Source organism: Phoca vitulina, unplaced genomic scaffold, assembly GCF_004348235.1.
Source record: "Phoca vitulina isolate PV1807 unplaced genomic scaffold, GSC_HSeal_1.0 scaffold2, whole genome shotgun sequence".
NCBI classification, from domain to species: Eukaryota; Metazoa; Chordata; class Mammalia; order Carnivora; family Phocidae; genus Phoca; species Phoca vitulina.
Genome location: NW_022589705.1, coordinates 17,765,678 through 17,789,941, shown reverse-complemented (window position 1 = coordinate 17,789,941; position 24,264 = coordinate 17,765,678). Strand labels below are relative to the sequence as shown.

General features: G+C 40.1%; 2 protein-coding genes across 4 annotated transcripts in view; one reads left to right on the top strand and one right to left on the bottom strand.

Annotated features, from left to right (window-relative positions):
- Nucleotides 1-384: 384 nt before the first annotated feature.
- EXTL2 (exostosin like glycosyltransferase 2) lies at nt 385-22,277 on the bottom strand. Of its 3 annotated transcripts, none has more exons than XM_032422624.1 (6): nt 21,816-22,277; nt 21,136-21,308; nt 18,932-19,009; nt 6,997-7,424; nt 6,273-6,343; nt 385-3,937 (listed from the first exon to the last, which is right to left on the bottom strand). In XM_032422624.1, exons 3-6 carry the CDS (start codon nt 18,934-18,936, stop codon nt 3,449-3,451), a joined length of 993 nt encoding a protein of 330 aa, XP_032278515.1. In that variant the 5' UTR covers nt 18,937-19,009; nt 21,136-21,308; nt 21,816-22,277; the 3' UTR covers nt 385-3,448. The 3 variants fall into 3 exon arrangements, with proteins under 3 accessions (XP_032278515.1, XP_032278509.1, XP_032278499.1); XM_032422618.1 differs by lacking the exon at nt 21,816-22,277 and adding an exon at nt 21,533-21,691; XM_032422608.1 differs by lacking the exon at nt 21,816-22,277 and having other exon boundaries at nt 21,136-21,455.
- Nucleotides 22,278-22,404: 127 nt separating this feature from the next.
- The window catches only part of SLC30A7 (solute carrier family 30 member 7), a 92,932-nt gene continuing 91,072 nt past the window's right edge, over nt 22,405-24,264 (top strand). The window contains exons 1-2 of the mRNA XM_032422588.1: nt 22,405-22,668; nt 22,887-22,988. Of these exons, the coding sequence (XP_032278479.1) occupies nt 22,589-22,668; nt 22,887-22,988 (182 nt within the window). The 5' untranslated portion in view covers nt 22,405-22,588. The remainder of the gene's footprint in view (nt 22,669-22,886; nt 22,989-24,264) is intronic.

The following is a 24,264-nucleotide window of genomic DNA, read 5'->3' as shown; positions in this document are numbered from 1 at the left end:
TTGGTTCTTTCCAAGAGGAACGAATGTGAGCATTTTTTTTAAAGATTTATTTATTTGGGGCACCTGGGTGGCTCAGTTGTTAAGCATCTGCCTTCGGCTCAGTTCATGATCCCAGGGTCCTGGGATTGAGCCCCACATCGGGCTCCCTGCTCGGCGGGAAGCCTGCTTCTCCCTCTCCTACTCCCCCTGCTTCTGCTCCCTCTCTCACTGTCTCTCTCTCTGTCAAATAAATAAATTAAAAAATAAATCTTAAAAAAAAAAGATTATTTATTTGGGGGGGGGAACGGGGCAGAGGGAGAGAAGAAAGAATCCCAAGCAGACTCTGCGCTGAGCATGCAGCCCCACACAGGGCTCAATCCCATGACCCTTGAGATCATGACCTGAGCAGAAACCAAGAGTTGGACGCTTAACCGACTGAGCCACCGCTCCCCCACCCCGAATTTTTTTTATTGCTGGGACAAGCAAAGGGTCAGCAATTCATTGCCTATACTTCAAGCCTGGGAACAAAGAGTTTCTAGAAGTACTTCAAAAGCTTCCTAAAGCTTATACTGCCTTTGAATCTTTTATTTGACAGTTGGGCTTCCTGTTTTTCAGCCTTCTTAACAGAGTTTTTAACATAGCCAAGTCCTTCCAAATCCTTTGCGAATTTTGTACATGGAAAAAGGAAAGAAAACGTTAAATATGCAATGTTGGGAAGTCTGATGGGAAGCAGGTGCCCTCAGATGTGATACTAATAGTGCAGCGATGGCAATGCTTCTGGAGACACCTAGCAATATGTATCAAAAACTCTAAAAACATGCATACTACTGGATGGGTCCAAGTATTGAAGTTCTTGGCCTTAAAGGAATCATTATAGATGTGCTCAAAGGCAAGGGCATTTACCCAAATGTTGTCCTAATAGTAAGAAATCAAACAAAATGGTAGTAGGATTGATTATATAAATTATAGTTTATCTATCCAATGAAATACCAAATAAATCATGCTATTAAAATATATGCTTCAGAAAGTCAGGAGGAATAGACACAAATACGCTTAGCCATTGTTAATGTGGTGGTGTGCTTTTCATTTCTCCCTTACGCTGTTCTGAATAAGCCAAAATTGCTAGAATGAATATGTAGGGTTTTAAGAATAAGAAAAGGGGCATTTGAAATAAAGACCTGAAAATTGCCATGGTTCTCTGCCCATTGTTACATAGGAATAATTTCTTGAATATCTCACCTGGTGGGCCCAGAGGCTTTCTAATACCTAGGTATTGAGTTGTAGAATTAACTGCACTTATTAGCAGTAACACACTCCAACAGCTCTTCTATTTCTTAATGCAAACCACTAGGTAGATAGGACTCTCATTTTTGCAGATGAGGAAACCGATGCTCCAAGAAGTTAAGTAAATGTGAGATCTAGGAAGGATTTGAGTCCAAATACTCTCCTGGCACACCTAGCCTCTAAGTTCATTGCTTTCCTCATGCAGTTTCAAACCTGAGCAGCATCTCTTCTCCCAATCATTTGGAGCAAGAATAAGAGGTGTACAGAGGAAAACAGTTTTAGTAGAATCACAGCCACAATGCAAAGGTCTCTGTATCACAGATTGAACTTCACTTTGTGATCATATTTGCTCTATAATGTCTGTAAAACATGATACGATTAACTTACGTGATGCTTAAGACAAGTTTGAGAACACAAAATGGGAAATAAAATCTCAGAATATTTTCCCACTGGAGAACGCCCCCCCCCCCGCCCCAGGGAAGGTAGCTAATGCCTCTGCTTTACCCTAAGCAATATATTAGAATATTTAGAAATTTGTAAAAACACGGACCACAAAAACGTGAGTCTGCTTAATTAAGAGAACATCTTCATGGTAGAAGTTTATTTTATTTATCTGCCAGGTGAATTCCAAGGGGCAAAAAATCACTACCAAGGTTGGCCAAAGCAGATAATGAACATTATAGGTTTTTAGTGAGGTTCCGGGTTCTACTGGTTTTATCTGACTGCATTAAGACACATACACATGCCAATGTAAAGAAACAACATATACTGAACTAACTGCACATAGACCTCATTGTTGGAACATTAACCATGATTATTATAATATTTTCACAGCTTTGCAAATGTGAGAATACAATGACATTATGGGAGGAGGAGGGGGAAGAGGAAGAGGAGAAGGTGGTATACAGGAGCTTAATTATTCCTTGCTACTCTTGTAAACAAGGACCAAACACAGACACTATGTGGAACACAGATACTAATTCATGTAACAGAGTGAGCAAGTTAACAATTTACTTGCTCAATTACGATGCAGACTCCCTATAAAATTCCTCTGCTATGATTCAGTTATTTTTCTCCTGTATGTAATCAAAATATCATCATGATGAATGCCTTGGGTCTTTTTTGAAAAAAAAAAAAAAAGAAAGCAGCAGCAGCTCTGAATACGAGAGATTAACTTTGTGTATAATACACGTAACTCTTTAGTATCCATGAGATAAGCCTATGCCCTAACAGTAAAGGTCTTTCCATACCAAAGGTTGTAACTTTCGCCAGTTCCTAATTAATCATTCTTTCAGAAGATTATTTTATGTTTCTTAAACAACACACAGTTTCTGTAAAATATAGGAATTAACGTACACTTCTCAAGGTCAGATTCAGGGATAAAATGCACTACCTGAATCCAGTAACACATTTGCTCCCTGCTGCATAGAAGTTGCACATAAGAAACACAGGTTGCATTTTTTTGTGATCCATGCAGTAAATATTCACAAAAATCAAGCAAACAACTAGACATCCTTCAGCTACTAAAATGAACTCTCCCAGTCACAACAGACTTATCAACGAAAATCAAAGCACTGATGGTTGCATCAAAACCATGCTGGGCCGAGTTAGTGCTGGAAAGGGCTGGTTGGAAAGACCACAATGAAAGCACTGAGAGTCATGAGTTTTCCACTTGTTTTTATAAGGGATTGAGACTATTCTCCCCTCACATGGCTTTTCTCTATGCCATAGGCTTTTGCTAATGAGGCATTTCAGGCTTCAAATGAAAACAATCATCCTTTAGGGAAAAAGCTGAGAAATGCTTTTCTGAAGTTTCTGATCCTGGAGACAACTTGCTATAGGTCCATAAGGCAAACGCCAGGAATCCAAGAGATTGTAGAACTGTCTCAGAATGTAAACAATAAAATCGCTGACCAAGGAGTTCTATCCGTGTATGAAAATTCCTCACAAAAAAAACCTATCTAGAGAGTACCAGCTTCTTGGTTTTTGAAGTTCCTGTAAATTTTATGTCCTAGAAGCATGGTACATTTTTTCCTTTGTAGAGACTTCTGTAGTGGATAAAAGTTCGTGATGTTGCTTAAAAAAAAAAATAAACCCCAAAAAACAAAACAAAACACCAACCCTAGCAAAGAGAAGCTACTCAGATACTAAGCAGTTTTGAGGTTTGTTTTTGTTTGTTTTAGTTTCATATTTTACTTTTGTGGTTGGCATAGGGAAAACCAAACTGAGAAATCATGATGTTGGAGTATTTTAAGGGCATGCTATTGTAGATACTAACAAGCTTATTTATACAATAAGACCTCTGCAGAAAGTGCTCAGCTCGGTGCCACATTCCAGGATAGCCACCATTGGACTCTTTTTCTAAATTGCCCATGTTTACAGGTTTCACAAATACCCCTGAAGTCTTCCCGGTGTTCTTGGCAATGATAAAATTCATGGCAATATCATCACAGTTCTGGATTTCATCTATCAAAGCATGGACAGCTGCAGGTTGCCTCTGAAACAGGTCAAGGTATTTGCTATTGAAGAATGAGGCTCCAATCAGCACCATAGAGTACTGGTCGCCATTTCCAAACCCCGGTGTTTGCAGTTCAAAACCTCCATAACTGTAGACACCTGATGAAGTAGAGACATGCTTTCTAGGAACAAATCCTACAATTTGATCAGGAAATTGCTGAAAAGATGGAAAAGGAACAATTAAGGGTGGCATTTCTTGAGAGCAGACATGGTGAGAAAGGCAATGATTTATTACAGAGAGAATTAAACTGATTTATCAACTTTATTTTATTCTTGGCTTCCACATCTCAATTTCATCTAACTCCAGGCAACTTCATAAATCTACATTCTGATACGTTTGCAGGTCAAAATTCCATCGCAACCCAAATTGCTAACAAAATTTCTAACCTTACAAATGTTCTCTGAATTCAAATGTTCTCTGATATTAACAAAATCTAGTCACCAAAGAGTCTGGTTCTTCAAAGTTTGCTTCAAAAGAAGCTGACTGTATGAATGCTATTTATTACGGGAGGTAAGAAGATATAGCATAATTTTGAAAATCTGTTTCAATCTCTAAGGAGCACATAAAATTGTGGATCTACATGTATGATTCTGTTTTTCCATGTTGATTTCAATGTTCTTGAAAGTCACTGTTGATTTTAAACAATGTTATATTTTTCCCCCTTCTCAGCTTGGGTGTTTCCTTTTTAAAAACATGAGTAAAAAATATATAATGAGATGTTGTCAGACTCTTTGAAGAAAGGATAGTAGTAAAACCATAGAAGTAAGATGAGAGTAACTAAAAATGAAACAAAAACCAGCAAACAAGAGAAAACCAGTGAAGCATGGAAAAGAGTAAGAATTTATAGAGTTAAAAGGTTTAGTTCAATCTCATAAGTAATTTGTGTTTCACTCATTTACTGAACAGACATTAAACTAGGGACACATCCACACACACACACACACACACACACATCCACACACACATCTAAATCAGCCTGGGTTAAATCCCATTTCAAAAAAGTCATCATCTGGGAAGGGTATGATTCAGCTGTGTGAACAAGGAATTCCCATACTGTGAGACGGTTGTACGTGCAATTGGGTAAGTCTCTTGGAAACACTGAGGACCGGGTGACAGCTTTGTTACTGGGAGGCAAAGGGGAAGGGCAGGGAGTCGAGGATAAACCCTGGGGGGCTTCAGAGAGCAAGTGCCATTGACATCATTTAGGAGGATGAATGAGGTTCCATAGACGGCTAGAGAAGGAAAAGTCATAGCACTAATTAGCGGTAACGGGTGAGCACAAAAGCACGCTAGATGTCCACTCCAGCCTTGCCCGCCTCTATACCCCAAATCATTACACTATGCCAGGCATTGATGGGACTGAACTGTAGGAGTCAAGTTACCTTGGGCAATGGATTGAAACTGTTCTTGGTTATTCTTCTATGAATAAAACCTAAAAATCATATTTATGCATTTTTAATTATGGCTTACTTGGATTGTTCTAAATAAGCACAGTTCTCCTATTCCCCCCCCACACCCCTGACATTTTAGGTAAATTGATTTTTTTTACCTGAAATAGAAATTTCACAGCCGGAATATTACATTAGAATTTTTTGCCTAAGAAGCTTTATTTACAGGGCTGGAAAAACTGCTATACGGGAAAAAACTTGTTGAACTTGGTATAAAGTTAGAAACTGAAGTTTTGAGAGTGCTGATATCTGCAGAGGACTGTGACCACTTACCATTAATATCTAATGTTCTTATATCCCACGTAGCTAATTAAGGAGGGTTACTATAGTGCAAATTAGACCATTTATTGGGTAGCACAGTGTTTCATTATTTGACACAGCTTCAGAATACTGGTATGCAGTCCTGATTTCTGCAACTTATAAAAGCCAGCTACTATTAATTAACACATATTCAATGCAAAGAATTGTGTTTATAGAATAGCGAACAATTTATGCCTGTTTATTCCAGCTAGGATTTAGGGGGGAAAAAAAAACAACCAAAATAAATAAGTAAATAAAACTATCACCACAATGATGCATGTGGAATTATTACTATTCCTAATTCCTAAAAAGTTGTCCCAGCATTAGGATTAAATTTTGTGGGTGTAATAAATGCTTTCTTTTAAAGAAAGTTATATACAACATTAATACAGAAATACACTTCTCATTTGAGACATGTATCTGTGGCCTTGTAGAAAAATATCTCTCGATTCTAGTCTTTGCCATACCAGATCATCTCCTCATTGTTCTCTGGAAGATAGTTCTAGCTCTTCTCCCCAGCATATCAAATATAAATCAAATATAGATAAAAGATACCATAACTTGCAGGCTGGCTTAAATGAACACGAGACATGTTGATTACCATGCAACAAATATCTATGTCTCTTAGAAAAATACTGTCTACACTGTTTGAGATGACTCCCACATTAAACCACGACGCTGCCCAACTAAATCAGAGATAAAAGTTTATACTGATGAATTCATAAAGGACAGAGCAACATTACCTGCCAAACTGAGAAAGCAAAGACAAGGTCTTGGGCGCTAATTAGCGTATCATCGTCTACCATTAACACCGCTGCAACAAAAGGAAAAAGAATTATATCCAACAGTTTGGAAATGGAAACAAAACTAGTAATAAACAATGGTGCCCAGATAGAACATTCAAATGAATAATTTCCTGAACAAAATTAGTAAACAAGAAATGTACTCTCGGAGAGATTTGTCTGGTAGAAAAAGCGTTTATTTGAATTGTAATTGATACTTATAATTGCCTGAGGGGAAAATTATTATGCAGCTCTCATCCATTATCCTAGAAACGAATGAACCTATAAATAAATAAAACCGAGGGTCTTCTAAGCAAATTACAATGCTCACGAAACTGCTCTGAACGGGAGGAAAAGGAAGGTGGCAAAAAAAAAAAAAAAAAAAAAATACATTAAGCGTAAGCCGAACGGCATTTTACTACTTTCTGCGATACCATACTGTGTAATTATAGTCGACCTTTATTCACATTAACCTCTTTGTCACCATTGCAAGATGTATGTGATTTCTTCCCCACTAAACTGCTTCTTGACGTCTTGAAAATTGCCCCTTATGTTTCTTTTTGATTCCCTCTCCCTGCTTTCTCCACATCAGTAAGACAAGCAGAAGGCCGGAAAGCCACACACCCGCCCCCTGAGCTCTGGGGAGTGGCAGCCCGTGCCAGCTAGGACCCCAGCAGCAACTCACCATTGGTTTCCAGTTCGGGAAAGACCTGGAGTCGATTTCTCATCCTGTTTGTTGTCTGGAGTTTGAAGATCACAGGGACAGGGTGAGGCCCTAGAGAGTTCCATAACTCTTCTGGCCCCTTCTCCCCAACGTTGTTCCACACCACAATCACTTTATGCAGATACGGCACGGCCTGATAATGATTTAAGAGTCTCAGTAAGAGATCTGTTCTGTTGTATGTCTGCATTATTAGAGTAAAGGAATCCAGGGCGGATTTGCCCTGGGATTTTATTTCCCTACGCAAAGTGAGCATCTTGTCTTCCTTGATATTTGGAAGTAAAGTGGTCAAAGCCCCGGCTACGAGGAGCAGCACAAGGATGACCACCAAAGAGAAACGAAGCACTCGAATGCCCATCACTCGTCCAGGAAGTTTGCAGATGTGGCAACACCTGGAATACAAACGGCAATAAAATACAGTGTTAGCATTCTTGCTAGTTACCACGTTTTTGGCTTTGCCTTTTTAAGGAGGACGGAGGTAAATCTTATTTGAGTTGATTAAATTCAGTTCTCCCTGCCTCTTTGATAGGGCGACTTGACCTAAGGTAAAAATGAAAAGTGCAGTGAATGGACCTCCCCTTCTGGGCCTGCTTGCTTTTGCAGTTGTGGACAAAAGCTCATCTACACACAAGCCAGAAGAAGTAAGCAGTGTATTTTAAAATCTGCCCTCATTTTACTATGAAGAATTTGGAACGGAGACTATTTTTTCAAATGGGATTACATTTCTCTCAGTAGTGTACTAATTCTTTAAATAACTTTACTGAGAGATCATTGACATAAAAATTGTATATATTTAAAGTGCACAACATGATGTTCTGATACATGTATATGGCAGGGCCTTGAACAGCACAGGTTTGAACCACGTGGACCCACTTAATATGCGGATTTTTTTTTCAGTAAATACAGTCCAGGACTATCAGTGGATTTTCTTTTCCTTATGATTTTCTTAACAACATTTCCTCTTTTCTTACTTTATTGTAAGAATGCAGTATATAATACAGACACCAAATACGTGTTAATCGACTATGTTATAGGTAAGGCTTCTGGTCAACAGTAGGCTATTAGTTGTTAAGTTCTGGCGGAGTCAAAAGTCAAAAATGTGGATTTTCGACTGTGTGGGGTGTTGGCCTCACGTTGTTCAAAGGTCAATTATACTCCAGTATACAAAATTTAAAAGTACTTTTTGGTAGAAACCTTTTTTCCAAATGAGATCATAGGTGGTAGCCAATGAGCTTTATCCGAGGCGTGATTATTGCTAATTGAAATCATAGGCGGAAGCCTAATATAAGAAACAGATAATAATGGCAGCAGCAGCAACAATTACAGTGGGTTTACCACTTATTAGGCCCTGTACGACGTGCTTCGCATGTCATGGTATGTACTTATTCACTCAATAAACAAGTGGTTATGAGTGCTTACTTGTACCAGGCACTGTTCTAGGATCTGTGGCTACAGCAACAAATAAAATAGACTCAGTCTCTGCTGTTTGATGCAGAGGAAATAGTAGAGAGAGGCAGACGAAAAGTAAACTCAAAGATAAGTTAGCATAGCGGTAACGAAGAGAATACATCAGAGTGACATAAGCAAGGGCCAGATCACCAGGGACCTTGTCAGCCGAAAAAGGAGGATAGATTTTATTCTACTTGGGATGGGGAGCTCTTAGAGGGTTTTGATCAGGGCAGGGACAGGATCTTTTACTAGAGCTTGAATACTTACAGAGGTTAAATATCTTTCTCAGGATTAGGAGGCAACTAAGTAATGGATCTGGAATCTATACCCAAGAAAATCTGCTGCCAGAGCCAGGCTGTCCCTCATTATGGGCTAAGGGATGTACTGCCAGATTTAAATTCAGGTTGAACTGAGGTAGGGCTCTGGAGCTTCCAAATCACCATCTCTGATAGTACAGGAGGATCAGAAGGTACTGTAATCAGCTATGTACTCTCCTATCCCTCACTATACCTAAAGGCGCCGCCTGCAATATGGCTACAGGAAACTAGGTGAACAAACACCCGATGAATGTGGTCTGGACATTCACGGGTCAAACATTCCCGGTGGATCAGACCTCTCAGTCACGTATGTAAGAAAAGACTGAATCACACAGGCAGTTTTACAGAGACCCAGAGCTCCGATTTCCTAGCCTCCGATAGAGTTCATTATCACCCCTGCTGCCTCCTTCTGGAGCACTGTTGACTTTCAGTTGTTGCTGGCTTTTTTTTGTTTTTTCTTTTTCTTTTCTTTTTTTTTTTTTTTATTCTGCTAGTTCTGTTTCTGATTCCAGACTTTACTTACTCCTCTACAAGCCTCCGTACGCTTTCTAGGTAAGTCCTTATTTTGTATTTTGGCAGCCGAGCCTTCATACACATCTTAGCATATATATCCTAGATCTATTCAACTGCTCTGTTCAAGTACAAAAGCCAGAAGTGAGGAAAAAGAATATTCAAAGATATACTTACTTATAAAAAGACTGAAAACAAAAATCAACCAGAAGTTTCTAAACATTTAGAAAATACCTTTAAGAAAAAAATAGATCTTAGAACTGGGAAGGGTATTATTCTTGATGACTTTAATGGATCCATCATCTACCCTCTCTTATTATTTTTCATACAATTTCTCTTTTTAGGGATGCCTGGGTGGCTCAGTCGGTTAAGCAACTGCCTTCGGCTCAGGTCATGATCACAGGGTCCTGGGATCGAGTCCCGCATCGGGCTCCCTGCTCAGTGGGGAGCCTGCTTCTCCCTCTCCCTCTGCCTCTTCCCCAGCTTGTGTGCTCTCTCTCCTCTCTCAAATAAATTTTAAAAATCTTAAAAAAAAAACAAACAATTTCTCTTCTTAGGTGATACAATAAAAAAATACTCTCATCTATTCCACGATATCGACAAATGTGATAAAGCTGGAGGAGACTTCTTACTGCTCCCTCCCAGCCGTGGTAGGCCAACCGCGCTAAGCCACCATCGCAGTCCTGTGTAGTACCATTGCGACTGTACGGTTTAGTTTTGGTTGTCGCCATCTCCTTAGAAAAGCACTGTGTGTGGATGCCTAGACTCTTGACTCCACAGCCTGTGGTTTAACTGGGCACGTGCTGCCAGACCACCGTTCCACAGGCAATCCTAAGACTGTAGTCTAAATCTTCCCATCTCACAGCTTAGATTCCCAGTGAAATCTCACTTTAATGTCCAAATGATGATGTTCGGTCAACCTTTTGTTTTTCATGGAGGAGATTTAGCAGGGGTGGAGTTCAAGTGACAATCCCACTCCTGTGATCTTGTTTCATGTGGGAAGGCATGCGTTGCAATTGTAGAAACGGTTTCTCCATATATAGTTCAGCAAGGACACAGAGAGACCATATAGACCATGCCTTTAACATCTCCCTTTGAAGTGTACAAGAATGGGGAATGGAGAATTCTAATGGGGCTAGGGGCATCCAGTCCATGATTGGAGAGTGCACTGAGGCCTGTGCAAGCAAAGAAGAGCTTATTCGTAAGATCAAGGAGATGGTCGTTGCCATTCAGCAACTCTCACTTTTCAATAGTCCAGATTTGGAAAGCAATGTTACCTTGTAGTTACCTTCTCTTTTCAGAGAATTTGCAAAGAATATTCTCTCCTGGACTTTCTCTGTGGCATGTTCTGTTAAGAAAAGCAATTTTGTGCCTCTCCTTTTATCGTGGCCTCACTCAAGATATGAATAAAATGAATTATTTTTGAAGTAACCCCAGCTTACTATGATTATGCTTCAAGGACAGTAATTTAAGGCATTAGAATACAATGTTTTCATTGCATATACCCTCTTACTAAAACAACACATACTGTTAATGTAGCCAACCAAGGAAAAACCATTATGAATTAATAATCTTGGTTCAAAGGCCTTGAAAATCCTTCTAATATATTGAATCAAAAGCAGGTCTCATAAAACATATTTTCAGTTCTGCATAAAAATGGCTAGCTATAGGCACTCAGAGCAAAGAATCATCCAACAATTGCATTAAAATACACCCTGATTAAAATCTTTGTGTTCATTTTCCACAGCTGAGTAGGAACAGCATATCGCAAAACTTACACAGACGTGTTTCTAGTTTCTAAAGCAGACACAGGTAACTATCTGGCAATTTTAGTGTAGAAAAAGTAATGAAATTAATTACTATAGCCTACTATAAATATAATTATGTAATTATATTTACATATAATTATATGATAATTATATACCCTACTATAAATATACTTTGTCAAAGACACTCACAAGTATTTCACTTTCACCTCTACTTTTAAGTAGGATTTAGCCCTATGCCCATCATAGAAATTTCCTCTTTCAGATAACTTCTAATCTCCTATTTTACCTGTTCCAAAAATGTGTTGGGAGATATGAATAATTTATCTTTAGAAACACAGTGTAAATATTTCATGTGGTATTTATTAAATAATGCAACCCAATACAATTATGTAAAATTTTTAGTCTGTATAGAAAAGCAAGAAGAGCAAGAATTTCAGAGACTGCAGGGCAAGCGGCACATTTATACTTTGAGAACAGGTGAAGTTTGGAACTCCCACTGTAGACCCGCTAGAAATAGTTTCAGATCAGTTTGGAGAAGAACGATGACTTCACTGGCTGTCTGGATTTCAGTTTCTAGCTTTCTTCTATTCTCTCTCTAGAGAAAGAACTTATCTAATTCACAGCTTTGAGCTTTGAACAGGAGATACAAGGAAGAACACATCTAGGATAGTCTACATCTTACACAGAAAGAACCAAGAAGTCAGTGGAGGTATCTCCCAGTTCTCTTGCCCTCAATTCCTACACCTTCTTCTTAGATTTTTTTTTTCTTATTTCTTTTTAATGTCTGTATGTATTTACTGACACCCTGTCTTATTCTAAAGAAGATCTGATAGCTCTTAGACTAATCCTTCTCTGCTTTTCTCCAATCCATGACTACCGTCGATTAAATGTGACTTTAATAAACACGGTAAATGTCAGCAAAACAAAACAAAAGGTCTTCCTTTCTCATCTCCTGATCATCTGAAAAATCAAAGACCCCCAAATGATATTTTTTGCAGATACGTTAACTTATTAGTTCTTCATAGGTAGACAGCATATCCTTTTAGTTATTTTCATATTGTTATTCTAGCATCTTCTATACCAGGGGTTTTCAACGGGGGACGACTCTGTTCTCCAGGTGATACGTGGCAAAGACTGGAGACATTTTGATTGAGGAAGAGATGCTATCAAGTGGGCAGATGTCAGAGTTGCTGCTAAAATCCTGCAATGGACAGGACACCCCTCCAAAGGGAAGAATTATCCAGCTTAACATGCCAATGATGCTGGGGTTGAAAACCCTGCTCTACATATACTTTACCTGACACGACGAACCTGAACATGATCGAGGGAAGGACTGCTAGCCAGGTGGCTTCTGAAAACCCCACTACTTTGGTTATACTCAAACAGTCAGGGATAAAGCCAGGGCTCCAAAACTGCCCCAGTATTTATATGCTTTACTGTACAAACACATAAACTGAAAGACAGCTCAGAGCTCTAAGTCACTTCCTTACTTCATAAAGAACTCAAGGTCCAGGCATAAGGAACTTGCCTAGGCTCATGCATGCAGCACACTAGCAGTAGAACCAGCACAAGAATCTAGCTCTCCTGATGGCAGTCCAGGACTCTTTCCACTGTGTTGTGCTAAATTCTGCAAGGATGTATCAAAGTATCAGTACACAAAACTGTCACTATCTGTCCAATAATATAAATATTTATACTTGGTATGCTGGGGTATATTTTACAACTTTATTAAGATTTATTTCATATATCCTAAATTTCACCCACTTAAAGTACAATTGACTGTTGAATAACACAGGTATTAGGGGCACCAACCACTCCACTCTGCACAGTCAAAACCCCTTGTATCACTTTTAACTTCCCCAAGACTTAACTACTAGTAGCCTACTGTTGACCAGAAGCTTTAGTGTAACATGAACAGTAGATTAACACATTTTGTATGTTATATGTATTATATACTGCATTCTTAAAATAAAGTAAGCGAGAGAAAAGGAAATGTTATTAAGAAAATCATAAGGAAAAGAAAATCCATTTATAGCACTGTACCGTATTTACTGAAAAATATCTGCACGTAAGTGGACCCGCGCAGTTTAAACCCATGTTGTTTGAGGGTCAACTAAACACTTCAGTGGTTTTCAGTATATTCACAGAATTGTGTAACCATCACCACAATCTAATTTTAAAACATTTTCAACATCCCAAAAAGAAACCCCAGACCCATTCATTAGCAGTCACTCCCCCCTTTTCTCATCTCCCCCAACCTCACCAGCCCCCACCCCAACCAGTCAATCTCTAATCTACTTTCTGTTTCCATAGATTTGCCTATTCTGGATATTGCATATAAATGGAATCATACAACATGTGGTTGTTGTGTCTGGCTTTTTTTCCCTTAGCAGAATGTCTTCAAGGTTCATCCATGTCATTGTATATATGTATCAGTACCTCACTAATTTTTTTTTTATTGCCACATAGCATTCCATTCCTACATAGATATAACACATTTTGTATATCTATCAGTTGCTGGACTTTGGGTTGTTTACACATTTTGCTATTATGAGTAATGCTGCTATGAACATTCATGGACAAGTTTATATGTGACCATATGTTTTCATTTCTCTTAGGTATATAATTAGGAGTGGAACTGCGGGGGTCACTATGTCAGAAATTTTTTAATATCTGATAATTGAATAGCTTTTGGAAGAGCATTATTTGAAATGTTAAAAAATTTTTCTTAAATGTGGGTGTAAGAGTAAGAAAGTAAATAATGCACAGTCTATAAAGCAACAGTTGCAAATTCTCTAATGGGTGTCTCTAAATGGACCAGGCAATTTGAATTTTCAAAGACCCACTAGTCAGTTATTTACTTATATCATCTCTCCAAATTCCCTAGAAGGAATGCTGCTGAATGAATAATTCTTTTCTCAGGGCTAGTTCCTTCAGACTGAAAAAGCAGCAATTATCCAGACTGAAGCTGAAAACAAATATGCCAGAGCATAGTACGAACAAAGACTAGTTATGTCCTCTGACTCATAAAGTAGAAAAGCAGGGAGCAGCCTGACGTCGTACACGGAGAAGCTGTCATTTTCATTCTGATGCCACAGATGGCGGAGGAATGATCACTATTCTGCCATTTCACTACTAGATCTGTCTCATGTTGTACAGATTGTTTTCTCCTCTGGTTCATCCTGCAAAACATGTACTTGCCTAAAAACTGATGATTATAGAATACAGATGCTCAGAAAAGGGCCCTCAGCTGCCAAGACGTAAAATCACCTCCAGAAGGGCATGCAGAGGCCAATTCAGAACCTGGGCTTTCCTTCCGTGAACATGCAAGAGTTGGAAGAGACAGCTGTGCAACTGATGAGCAGTTTCTGACCAGGTTTCTAGCATGCAGATGACACACACTGCTCAATCCGCGGCAAAGGGACACGTGGTGCCAAATTTCAGAAGGACTTTTCTCTTATGGTACCGACAGCCAGTGTTCTGGCCTAGGACTCCATGTGTCGGTACATGCTATTTTCTCCACCGACAAAGCCCTTTCCTGTCCCCACCTGACAAACTCTTACTCCCGGGCCCCTCCCAAGTCTCTTTCAAATATCCCCTCCCCTGCGAACATTCCTCACACTCTCCATCCTCAGTGCTCTTGGGAACTCAGAACATAGTGTCACTAGCCTTTGTTTCCAGGTATTACAACCATTGACTATGCTCCTTTTTGAGTCTAACTGTATCTGGAAGGCAGTTTCCATTAGTCTTTGTCATCCAGAACAGTGCCGGGCCCATTTTTTGAGTAAGTGCTCCCAACTCTTTGTGGTTAAATGGGGTGAGGGAATCTCTGTTTAAATGGTCTTCAACTCCACAAAGGATAAAAAATGCTTGAAACTAACAGAACAAACTTAAATTAAATGCGAACGAAGGCCCAATTAAGACTAGAGAGTACCCAAGAAACCAATCCCTATGTGAAAGACCTGAGTTATCCCCCATTTGGTGACTAGCACAGCCAGTCAGAAATGTGGTCTTAAGCACAAGCCACTTTTCTACTTTCAGTTCTGTGGTCAAGCTACTTGACAAATAAAAGACATCCCAGAACTCTTATTTTTTTTTTTTTTTTGCATCTTTTCAAAGATATTCTGCATTAAAATACCTTTGCACATCCTTGTTTCTATGGAAGCTCTTGAAGAATGAGCTGATTTGCCTTGGGGGGAAATCATCACTTCTTAGATAATATTGTCCTTGTGAATTTCCCCAAACTTTTAGGAGCTAACAAAAATTAGAAGCTAGATGACTTAATCTGGCAGGCAGCATACAGGATTTAAACCAACAGAAAATAAAATCTTACCTAGTTGAGAAATGAAATTTTAGTTTGGGTCCAGGAACTGACCCAAAAAACCCCTTAGACTTCAGGACGATTGGCAGAAAAAGAAAACTAAAAGTGAGAAAACACTGCTGCCAAGTGTCATTCACTATTGCCCATAGTAAGCCTCTTCCATTAAAATTTCAAGCCACACACACTAGAATTTACTTCATGACTAAACACAAAATGCCAGAAATAGCACATGAAAGGTCACTTTTCTTTACAAGTCTTTTCCAGGTGCTATCCGGTATTCTGGGAAGAGTTTTGCCTTTCGTTATTTTCCACATATTCAAGAAATTCATTCTTTTCACTGTTATTTTAGAAGTGCCATACCACTTTTCTCATCCTTTACCAACTGCTATCTTCTGCTTCCTAAATGATTTTCCCTCACTCTTCCTCCTGAGGAACCCATCTGTTCTTACAAGGCTCTTCCTAACTCCCATTACTTTCTTCACAGGTCTAAATACATCAAAATAAGTTAAATGATTTTGTGTTACCAATAAATATTCTTTATTATTCGTATTTAGGAATAGGACATTATTTAGGAATAGGAAAAACAGGAGTAGGAATACACTTATAGTAATAATAAATAATAAAAGTGTCCATAGCGTGGGATTCATCTTGTGGTCCTGCTGTACTTAGGATCGATTGTACAATGTTCAGAATGGATCATTTAGATGACCACAATCTGGATCAACTGGGTCGTGGATTGGCTATTAGGATGAATGCAATCAGTCTTTTCTAGTCACAGTATAACTGGTTACATATATAAGATCACTGATAGCCAATTTAAAGCTTGTCCTTTAGAGGGCTTAGTTCTGGCCCTCACTGCATTTTGAAATTGTAGTTCCGAAACAGTATTGCTAAAGCAGGTTGATAAATAGCTACTTTTACTGCAATATCGCATTTGAATAGATAGATGCTGTGACAGGTCATTTCTCACTGCAGGCTGTAAGGAAAGAATTTCCGTACTGGGCACATTCAAGATCAAGTCCTCCTGTTGGCAGCCAGGCAGAGTGAGCCATTCCTTTATAGGTAAATCCAGTTAGAGGGAACACCAAGGGCAGCATTTAAAGCAGGGAAAACAGACAGTAAGTACCTGTGTTTCCACCTGCCTGCCCACTCCCACCCCTTTATTCATAGCAGAAGCTGCCCAACAGTCCTGGCATTTTTTTTCTCCTCCTAAGCCTGAACAAAGCATCAGATTCCTTTTCTATACTTCCTCAGACAGCTACTATCAATTAGCTGGATTTGCTTCATTATCGCTGATCTAAGAGGAAATGATGTATAAGTATCATGTGGGACATTTTTTTAAAGTACCTCCTCCTTTAATTCAGCCATTTGTTACGGAGGCAGACAGTGAGCTCCTCTCTACCCTCGAAGCGCCCAGGTTAACCGACTGAGCTACATAAAACTATGCTAGATAAAAGTTCGCTTTAGCCTTGCATCTTTCTCCTGGAATTGCCAATTCATTGTAGCTATGATGAAGATAATGATGATGATGTTTGGAGATGACCAATTCCATGGACATGTATTGGACAGGAGTAGGAATGGCCTTATTTCTAAGAGGAACATCCACGACTTGTAAGGATCCAAGGAGTCAATGCATCCTAAGAAGAAAGCCTAGAAATAGAAAAGCATTTTTAGCTCAGTACAGTGCCATGCAAAATTAGTTCCAGAAATGGGTCAAAAAGAAACCAAGTACATCTGCAAATATATTGCTTTTACCATTCTAGCATAATAGAGCTTTTCATTTGAACTTCTGTTTCAGTCACAGGAAAACGGGGAGAAGGCAAGATTGTTAGGCAACGGATCTCTGGAATATTCTATGGAAACTTCTCTCTTTTAGAAAACAGTGGTGTTCAGCAATAAACTCACATTCCAAAATCGCTAAGAGAAACAGATTTCATACATATGAATTATAATTTATAAATAGTTTCAGATATCAAACCTAACATCAAAGCAATCCTGGCTCATGCAAGCTTTCTAACTTTATTAGAGGAAGGTCCGAATCCCCATGGTAAATATCCATCAGTCAACAAACACTTACAGGTACTTACCCCGTGCCCAGCACTGTCAGGCACTAGGGATGGTAATGCAAAGAGCACCCAGTTCCTGCCCTCACAGAGCTCAGCAATAGTAATGAAAACTGTCAGACCTCTGCCATCTGTGTGTTATATAATATCTCAAATCAGTAAGGTTTCAAATCTTTAGAGACAAGGAAATTAAAATATATCCACCCCATTTTAGAGATGGGATAGCGGAGACTGAGAATATGAAACGATTTTCCCTGAGCCACAGAAAGAGTGGTAGGTCACACCAAACTCCACACTTGTGCCACTTCGTATTTTCAGTGTCTTGTGTAGTCTCTTATCTTCAGCTTTGTTCTAGTCTACAAGAATATTTCAACTTTATGGGTATTGGCTTTATTCCATAAGCTGAGTTATTTTGATGGGTTAGACTAAGGGAGGCCTTACAGTATTTTCGAACAGACCCTGGCTCAAGTAGGAACTTTTATTTCCAAGGAAACAAGAGTACCTCTAGAGGAAATGATTCTTCTCAGATAAAAATATTGGTACAACACTCATGTGCACAGCAGCATTGTTCACAAGAGTCAAAAGGTAGAAGCAATCCAATATCCATTAACAGAAAAATGGCTAAACAAAATGTGATTTATACATGAAATATTATTTAGCCTTTAAAAGGAAGGAGATTCTATCACATGCTACACCATGGATGAACCTTGAGGATATTATGCTAAGTGAAATAAACCAGTCACAAAAAGACCTTATAGGAGATATCTAGAGGAGTCAAATCCATAGAGACCAAAAAGTAGAATGGTAGTTACCAGGGGCTAGGGGAAGGGGGAAATGGGGAGTTGGTTAATGAGCATAGTGTTTCAGTTCTGCAAAATGAAAAAGTTCTGGGGAATGGTTGCTCAACAATGTAAATATTCTTCTTCTTTTTTTTTTAGATTTTATTTATTTATTTGTCAGAGAGAGAGAGAGAGAGCACAAGCAGGGGAAGCGGCAGGCAGAGGGAGAAGCAGGCTCCCCGATGAGCAAGGAGCCCAATGTGGGACTCGATCCCAGGACCCTGGGATCATGACCTGAGCCGAAGGCAGACGCTTAACCGACTGAGCCACCCAGGCGTCCCAACAATGTAAATATTCTTAATACTACTAAACTATACACTTAAAAATGGTTAAGACAGCAAATATTATGTTATGTGTATTTTACCACAATTTTTAAAAAACAAACAAAGGGCGCCTGGGTGGCTTAGTTTGTTAAGCGACTGCCTTCGGCTCAGGCCATGATCCTGGAGTCCCTAGATCGAGTCCTGCATCGGGCTCCCTGCTCAGCAGGGAGTCTGCTTCTCCCTCTGACCCTCACCCCTCTCATGCTCTCTCTCTCATTCTCTCTCTCAAATAAATAAATAAAATCTTAAAAAAATAAAAATAAAATAAAAAATAAAAAACAAACAAAAAAGCCCATATTGGTACTTACCTCATTATGGTAAAGTTTTAACTTCTTAAAATTTTTCTTTATGGCTTCTGTAATTGATAGGAACAGGATCTCTTGGTGCTATTAGGGGAAATCAAAGATTTTTCTGTGATGTTTTTGTCAATCATCAGAAAATTTTTAAAAATGCTTTTAATGCCATTGCCTATAGGCTTCAGATTATTTTTAGAAATTAAAATGAGCTATTCTGTGTTCTAAAAATTGCATTTAGGCAAAGAGATAGATAACATCTTCCCGTGAGGTTGGAGCTAACCCTGCTATATTTGTGTTTTCACCTTTGGGAAGTATGCAGAAGCAGAATAAACTCATATCATCCCCCTATCTAATGTGTTTATACATTTGAAACCTATACGCTATAGATATGTGCCGTGGAGCAAAACCTTGGAATGCATTAGCAATTTACACTTATATTCGATTTCTAGATTTTTAAGAATCTGTAGTTTTATCCACCATCACGGCTTCTTTATCCAGTCGAGGTTCACGGGGCATTCAATTTGAAGCATCTAAAAAAGCATGGGGTCTAAAATAGGGCTGCAGCTAAATGCCAGGGTTGATTACTGAGGAATGACAGATGGCATCCTTCCTATTCCTTACTGACTACTGCCTGAAAGGAGCTGGAACCCTGACTGGAGATAAGCATCTGCCCCTTCATTCTCTCTGCGTTCATTTCTCACAATCCTCAAGCACATGTCTGAGAAGCTGGTTTTTTCCTGTCGTACAGTCTGCCTAGTTAATCTAATGCAATTAATTAGTAGAAGATGATCTAAACAAATATTTCAAAGTTCAGGGTAGAAATCCATTTATTAATTTTAAAATGTTCATTACTATATCTATTTTATAATCTTAAAAACCCCATTTAATCTTTTAAGACATGAAGGAATTAAGAGTTATGATTGGAATCTTTCAAAATCCTGCATCTGTAATGACCACCTGAATTGAGCAGAAGAATCATTTTTGATTTTCCAAAATAATGTTCTTTCATGAAACAAGTTATTGAAGGGGCAACAGGATGGCTGAGACAAAAGGCTTGGTATATATCAAGACTCACTGAGTGACAGTTGTCTCCCTTTGATACACCAAGGGCATACCTTGTGCACATCTTAAACATCACACAATTCTAAAATCCTGTCACCCTCTCTCCTCACATCAACTTCATCCCATAAAATTCTTCCAGGGAAAGAACCTGGACTTAACTGGCTTTATAATTATTTTCTTCCTCCCACCCTGTGCCCAGCACAGAGCCTAGCAGATAGTAGACACTCATTAAATGACCGCTGAATGAAAGAAACTAACTTTAACTTTGATATGACAATATATATTGGTCAACATATATGGAAGAAACATTATTTCAGAATGACAAGTGAGATGCAAACATTTTCCACTCATAGAACTTTTCCTCATTTAACTAGTGTCCAATTTCTATTTCCAATAAAATGCCCTTAGTATTGAAGTTAGGCTGCAATTTGGGAGTCCCAGGAAACCAATATAACTGAAATTAAACTTCAATTTCTCCAACTTATTTCAAAAGTATTTGAAAGGAGTAATGGGGTAATGCAGATTTCTCCATAAACCAGCTGAGCAATTTCTCGTTCACAGCAATATAAGATAAAATGCAGAATTCATTTTCAAAAATGGAATGCAAAAATACAGGCTCAAATTGCAGTTGACCTTGATGAATTAAGAGAATACTGGAAATCAGTTACTGAAATTTGGTTATTTCTATATATCTCCCCCCCAATCCCCAGTTACATCATATTGAAATAAAGCCGTTTTGGAGAAAAACCCAATTACCATGGAAATATTTATCTTTAACCTAGTTTGCAACCACTTAATATTTCCCCAGCAGTGCAGTAGAGTAAAATTTAAAGTCTATGGCTCATATAAAAGCTTCCTAAAAAATATAAGTAAATTCTACTAATTGAAAATATTTCTATGTTTAAGTTAAAATAATGAAACATAGGCCAAGAAAGGCAAAGAGAAAATACTCTTTACAGAACTTAATTTCTGGAATCTAGCTGTTTTACACAGCAGTTTTAATTAACATGAACAATGAAAAAAATACATTTTCAAAAATAAAGACAACAAATCACTACCCCACTCACGCACAAAGTTCCAAGAACGAGAGCAAAACATGCATACACCCTTACTGCAAAAAATTTTTAACACGAGAGCATTTGCTATTTCCTTACCTCGAGTGCAGAAGATTGCAGTGGGGCCAGCCGACTTATTTGCTTGCAACCTGGTTCTCATAAAACGGAAGGGGCGTCTCGCTTGCTCATTTTTTGTTGTTGTTGTTTGTTTGTTTGTTTGTTTCTAAACCCAGCAGCGTGCATCTACCCTGCCTCATTCGCTGAATGATAACCTGGAAAAAACACCGCCCGCAAAGTGAGCGCCTGAAGCAGGGACAGTCCCCGGGTGGCCGCCCCTCCTTCCCGGTGACGCTCCACTTCCTGTTAGACTAAAAGGCAGCTCCCAAGAAGCTCGGTTTTGTAGTTTCCAGCCCACTTCCAAAAGCCAATCCTCCTTTTCCCCCATTTCTTCCCCAGAGTAACAACTTTTAATCATTCACGTGATGGACCACCTGACCTTATCCAAACAATTTTCCGGAAAGGCGCCCGCAGGAACGTTCCAACGACTGTGGGTGCCCAGGACAAGCCCGAGAGCTCCTCTCTCTGCGCCCCGCGCGTCCTCGCGCCCCACCGACCAGTCAGCTCCTCCAGCACCTCCCTCAAATGCGCAGAGAGGTTCTGACAAGAATTACAGCCGCAGCTGCGGCCCCCGGGATGACCTGGAAGTGAAGGGGACCTGCACGAACTCGAGAGTTTTGGGGGCTTCGCGGGTTGAGATTGTCCGGGAAGCAGTGCCTTACCCAAACCTCATTTCCAACATGGTCTCGTAGGGGGTTCCTTTAAAGGGCTTCTTCTGGATTCATTTAACGTTCTTTCGAAAGGCATGTGTTGACTGCCTCACACTTGGCAGTACGGAAGGCCAGGCGCTGTTCTCCGGGACTGGATTACTAGGATTTGGGTGACCATCCAGTTCACCCAGCAAAACTATCACTTGCGCTTCCCGCGGACCGGCGGCTACAGAACACGTTGCCGCCTGGGTTCTAAAGCATTGCCATCCCAAACACCGGGATTTAATGCTAATAGGGGGAAATGGCGAAAGGGCAGGCGCTGGACGCCAGCGCATCCGGGAACATCAGTGGTAGGCGGTCTGGGTGGGCGAGAGCGGGCCCTCAACCTCCCAGCCATCCCAGTCTGTGGGCCGTCACTTCAGGATTTTCTTCGTGCCTACATCCCAGGCCGGCGCATTAACTACCCAGCAGTTGCCACTTTTTTCTGCCCCCTACTGCCTCCCCGCAGGTCCCACCTCGCTCCCGCCGTAAGCCCCGCCCTCCGCCGCGCAAGCCCCGCCCCCGGGCCCGCCTCCCCCTTTCGCGTCCCAGGACGCGTTGCGCGGCCCGGGCCGGAAGTCGGCGAGTTCCCGGGTGTGTGTCTGTGTCTGTCTGTGTCTCGAAGCGGCGCGCGGCCCGGGACAAACGCTGGGGAATCCCATCTGAGGCGTCACCACTGTCACTACCATCACCCACGGAGCCACTTCTAGAGGGGAGTAGACCCGGCGCTTCGCCGGGCAGAGAAGATGTTGCCCCTGTCCATCAAGGACGATGAATACAAACCACCCAAGTTCAATCTGTTCGGCAAGATTTCGGGCTGGTTTAGGTGCGGGTGCTATTTTTGCGGGAAGGGGGTATCCGGCCGAAGGGGAGAAGGCCCAGACCTAAGGATAGCCCGAGGTACAGGGAGGGAGCGTCAGGGACACCTTCCTTCCCTGTGAGGAAAGGAGGTTTGGACTGGGAGGGTCTTGAAAGGGGACCCAACCTCCGGGTCCTGGCACCCCTTTGACTCCCGCCTCTTCTCCACTTTTATCACTCCCCCAGGTCTATCCTGTCGGACAAGACGTCCCGGAACCTGTTTTTCTTCCTGTGCCTGAACCTTTCTTTCGCTTTTGTTGAATTACTCTACGGCATCTGGAGCAACTGGTAACCAAAGGGGAAAGGCAGGGCGGAAGCAGGGGGTGGGGGAGACGAAGCACTGTTTGCTTAGTGCCACGTAGCTCCTCACCAGGAGGTTCAGGTCTTGCCTTTGCCATTCAGCTCTGCTGCTGAGTTGCTTTCTCAGTTCCACACCAATCTGGCAAGGCTACATTGAGGATCCGGGCCCCATCGTGTGCGGCAGCATTAAGGTTTGGGTCCCGCCTTCCCACCCCTCCCGTCAAACAAGAGTGACAAGTCTCCTTCATTTTGTCTGATAGTCATCCTTGACTACAAACCTTCGCTTTGCTCACGTTCTTGGAATTGGGAGAAACCTGTTTCCTGCCTCTTTGGGGTGGGAGTGTTCCTTGCTTCTCTTGTGGGGGAGTGGCATTTGGATTTCATCCTTAAGATTCCGAGAGGGAATATCTGAGATGTTCAACTTAATTTATTAGGTCTTGGAATGGGAAAGAGCTTTATAAAGGGGATATCCGGAGAAATATGTGTCATTCTCTTCTCTTTAATTTTATGTTGCAACTGTCAGATGATTTTCCTCTGATCTTGACTGCAGTAAAAAATCCCATATAGTTTTCTACAAACTTACATCTCTTGAGTTGATGGGTTTCTGTGCCATCTTTGGGTTTGTTTGGTTGGTTTTGAAACTGCTTTGCGAAGAGGTAAATTCAGGGACTCTGGAAGTGAAGTACTATTATCTGGGTATTTGCTGTTGAATAACTTACGGGCTTGTAAAATTCTTCAGCTAACAATAAGATCATTACACTTCTAAGTGTGTTGAATGCTCTTTAAATCTCACACTCATTTGAGAATCTGATAAAAACCAACACTCAAAATTTTATATAAAACTTCATTCAGGGTGATACTGTGTTCCTTGAAATACATCTTGAACCCCAGCTTAAGAACCTATGCCATTTATACTTTATTTTCTATTAATTAGAGTTAGTCTCTTTCCTTTATAGTCCGTTTTCAGAGAGAATTGCTGTCCTTGATCTTTATCTCTATTGAGATTGAACAATGACATTAAATAAGATCACCATTTTTTGTGACATTTACATTTTTATGTGAAAAAGTGGACTTCTTTTCAGTTCAGATGTCAACTCAATTTTATAAAAAATACTCAGGTTATTGATTTAGTCACCCCTTTAAAAGGCATATTGAAACATAATAAATTTTAGTATATATAATAACCATTTTGAATCCTCCGGGAAGTAGATATACGTATCCCATAATAGGACTACCCTTCAATGTATTTTGTATATTAAAAGCA

Bases quoted from the DNA above. Each gene is read 5' to 3' on its own strand.
- EXTL2 (XM_032422624.1), bottom strand. The intron at 6,344-6,996 runs GTGAGTTGCTGC...CTTTTGTTGCAG, and splicing joins TCCCGAACTGGAAACCAATG to CGGTGTTAATGGTAGACGAT. The intron at 3,938-6,272 runs GTAATGTTGCTC...CCATCTTTTCAG, and splicing joins TTGCTTTCTCAGTTTGGCAG to CAATTTCCTGATCAAATTGT.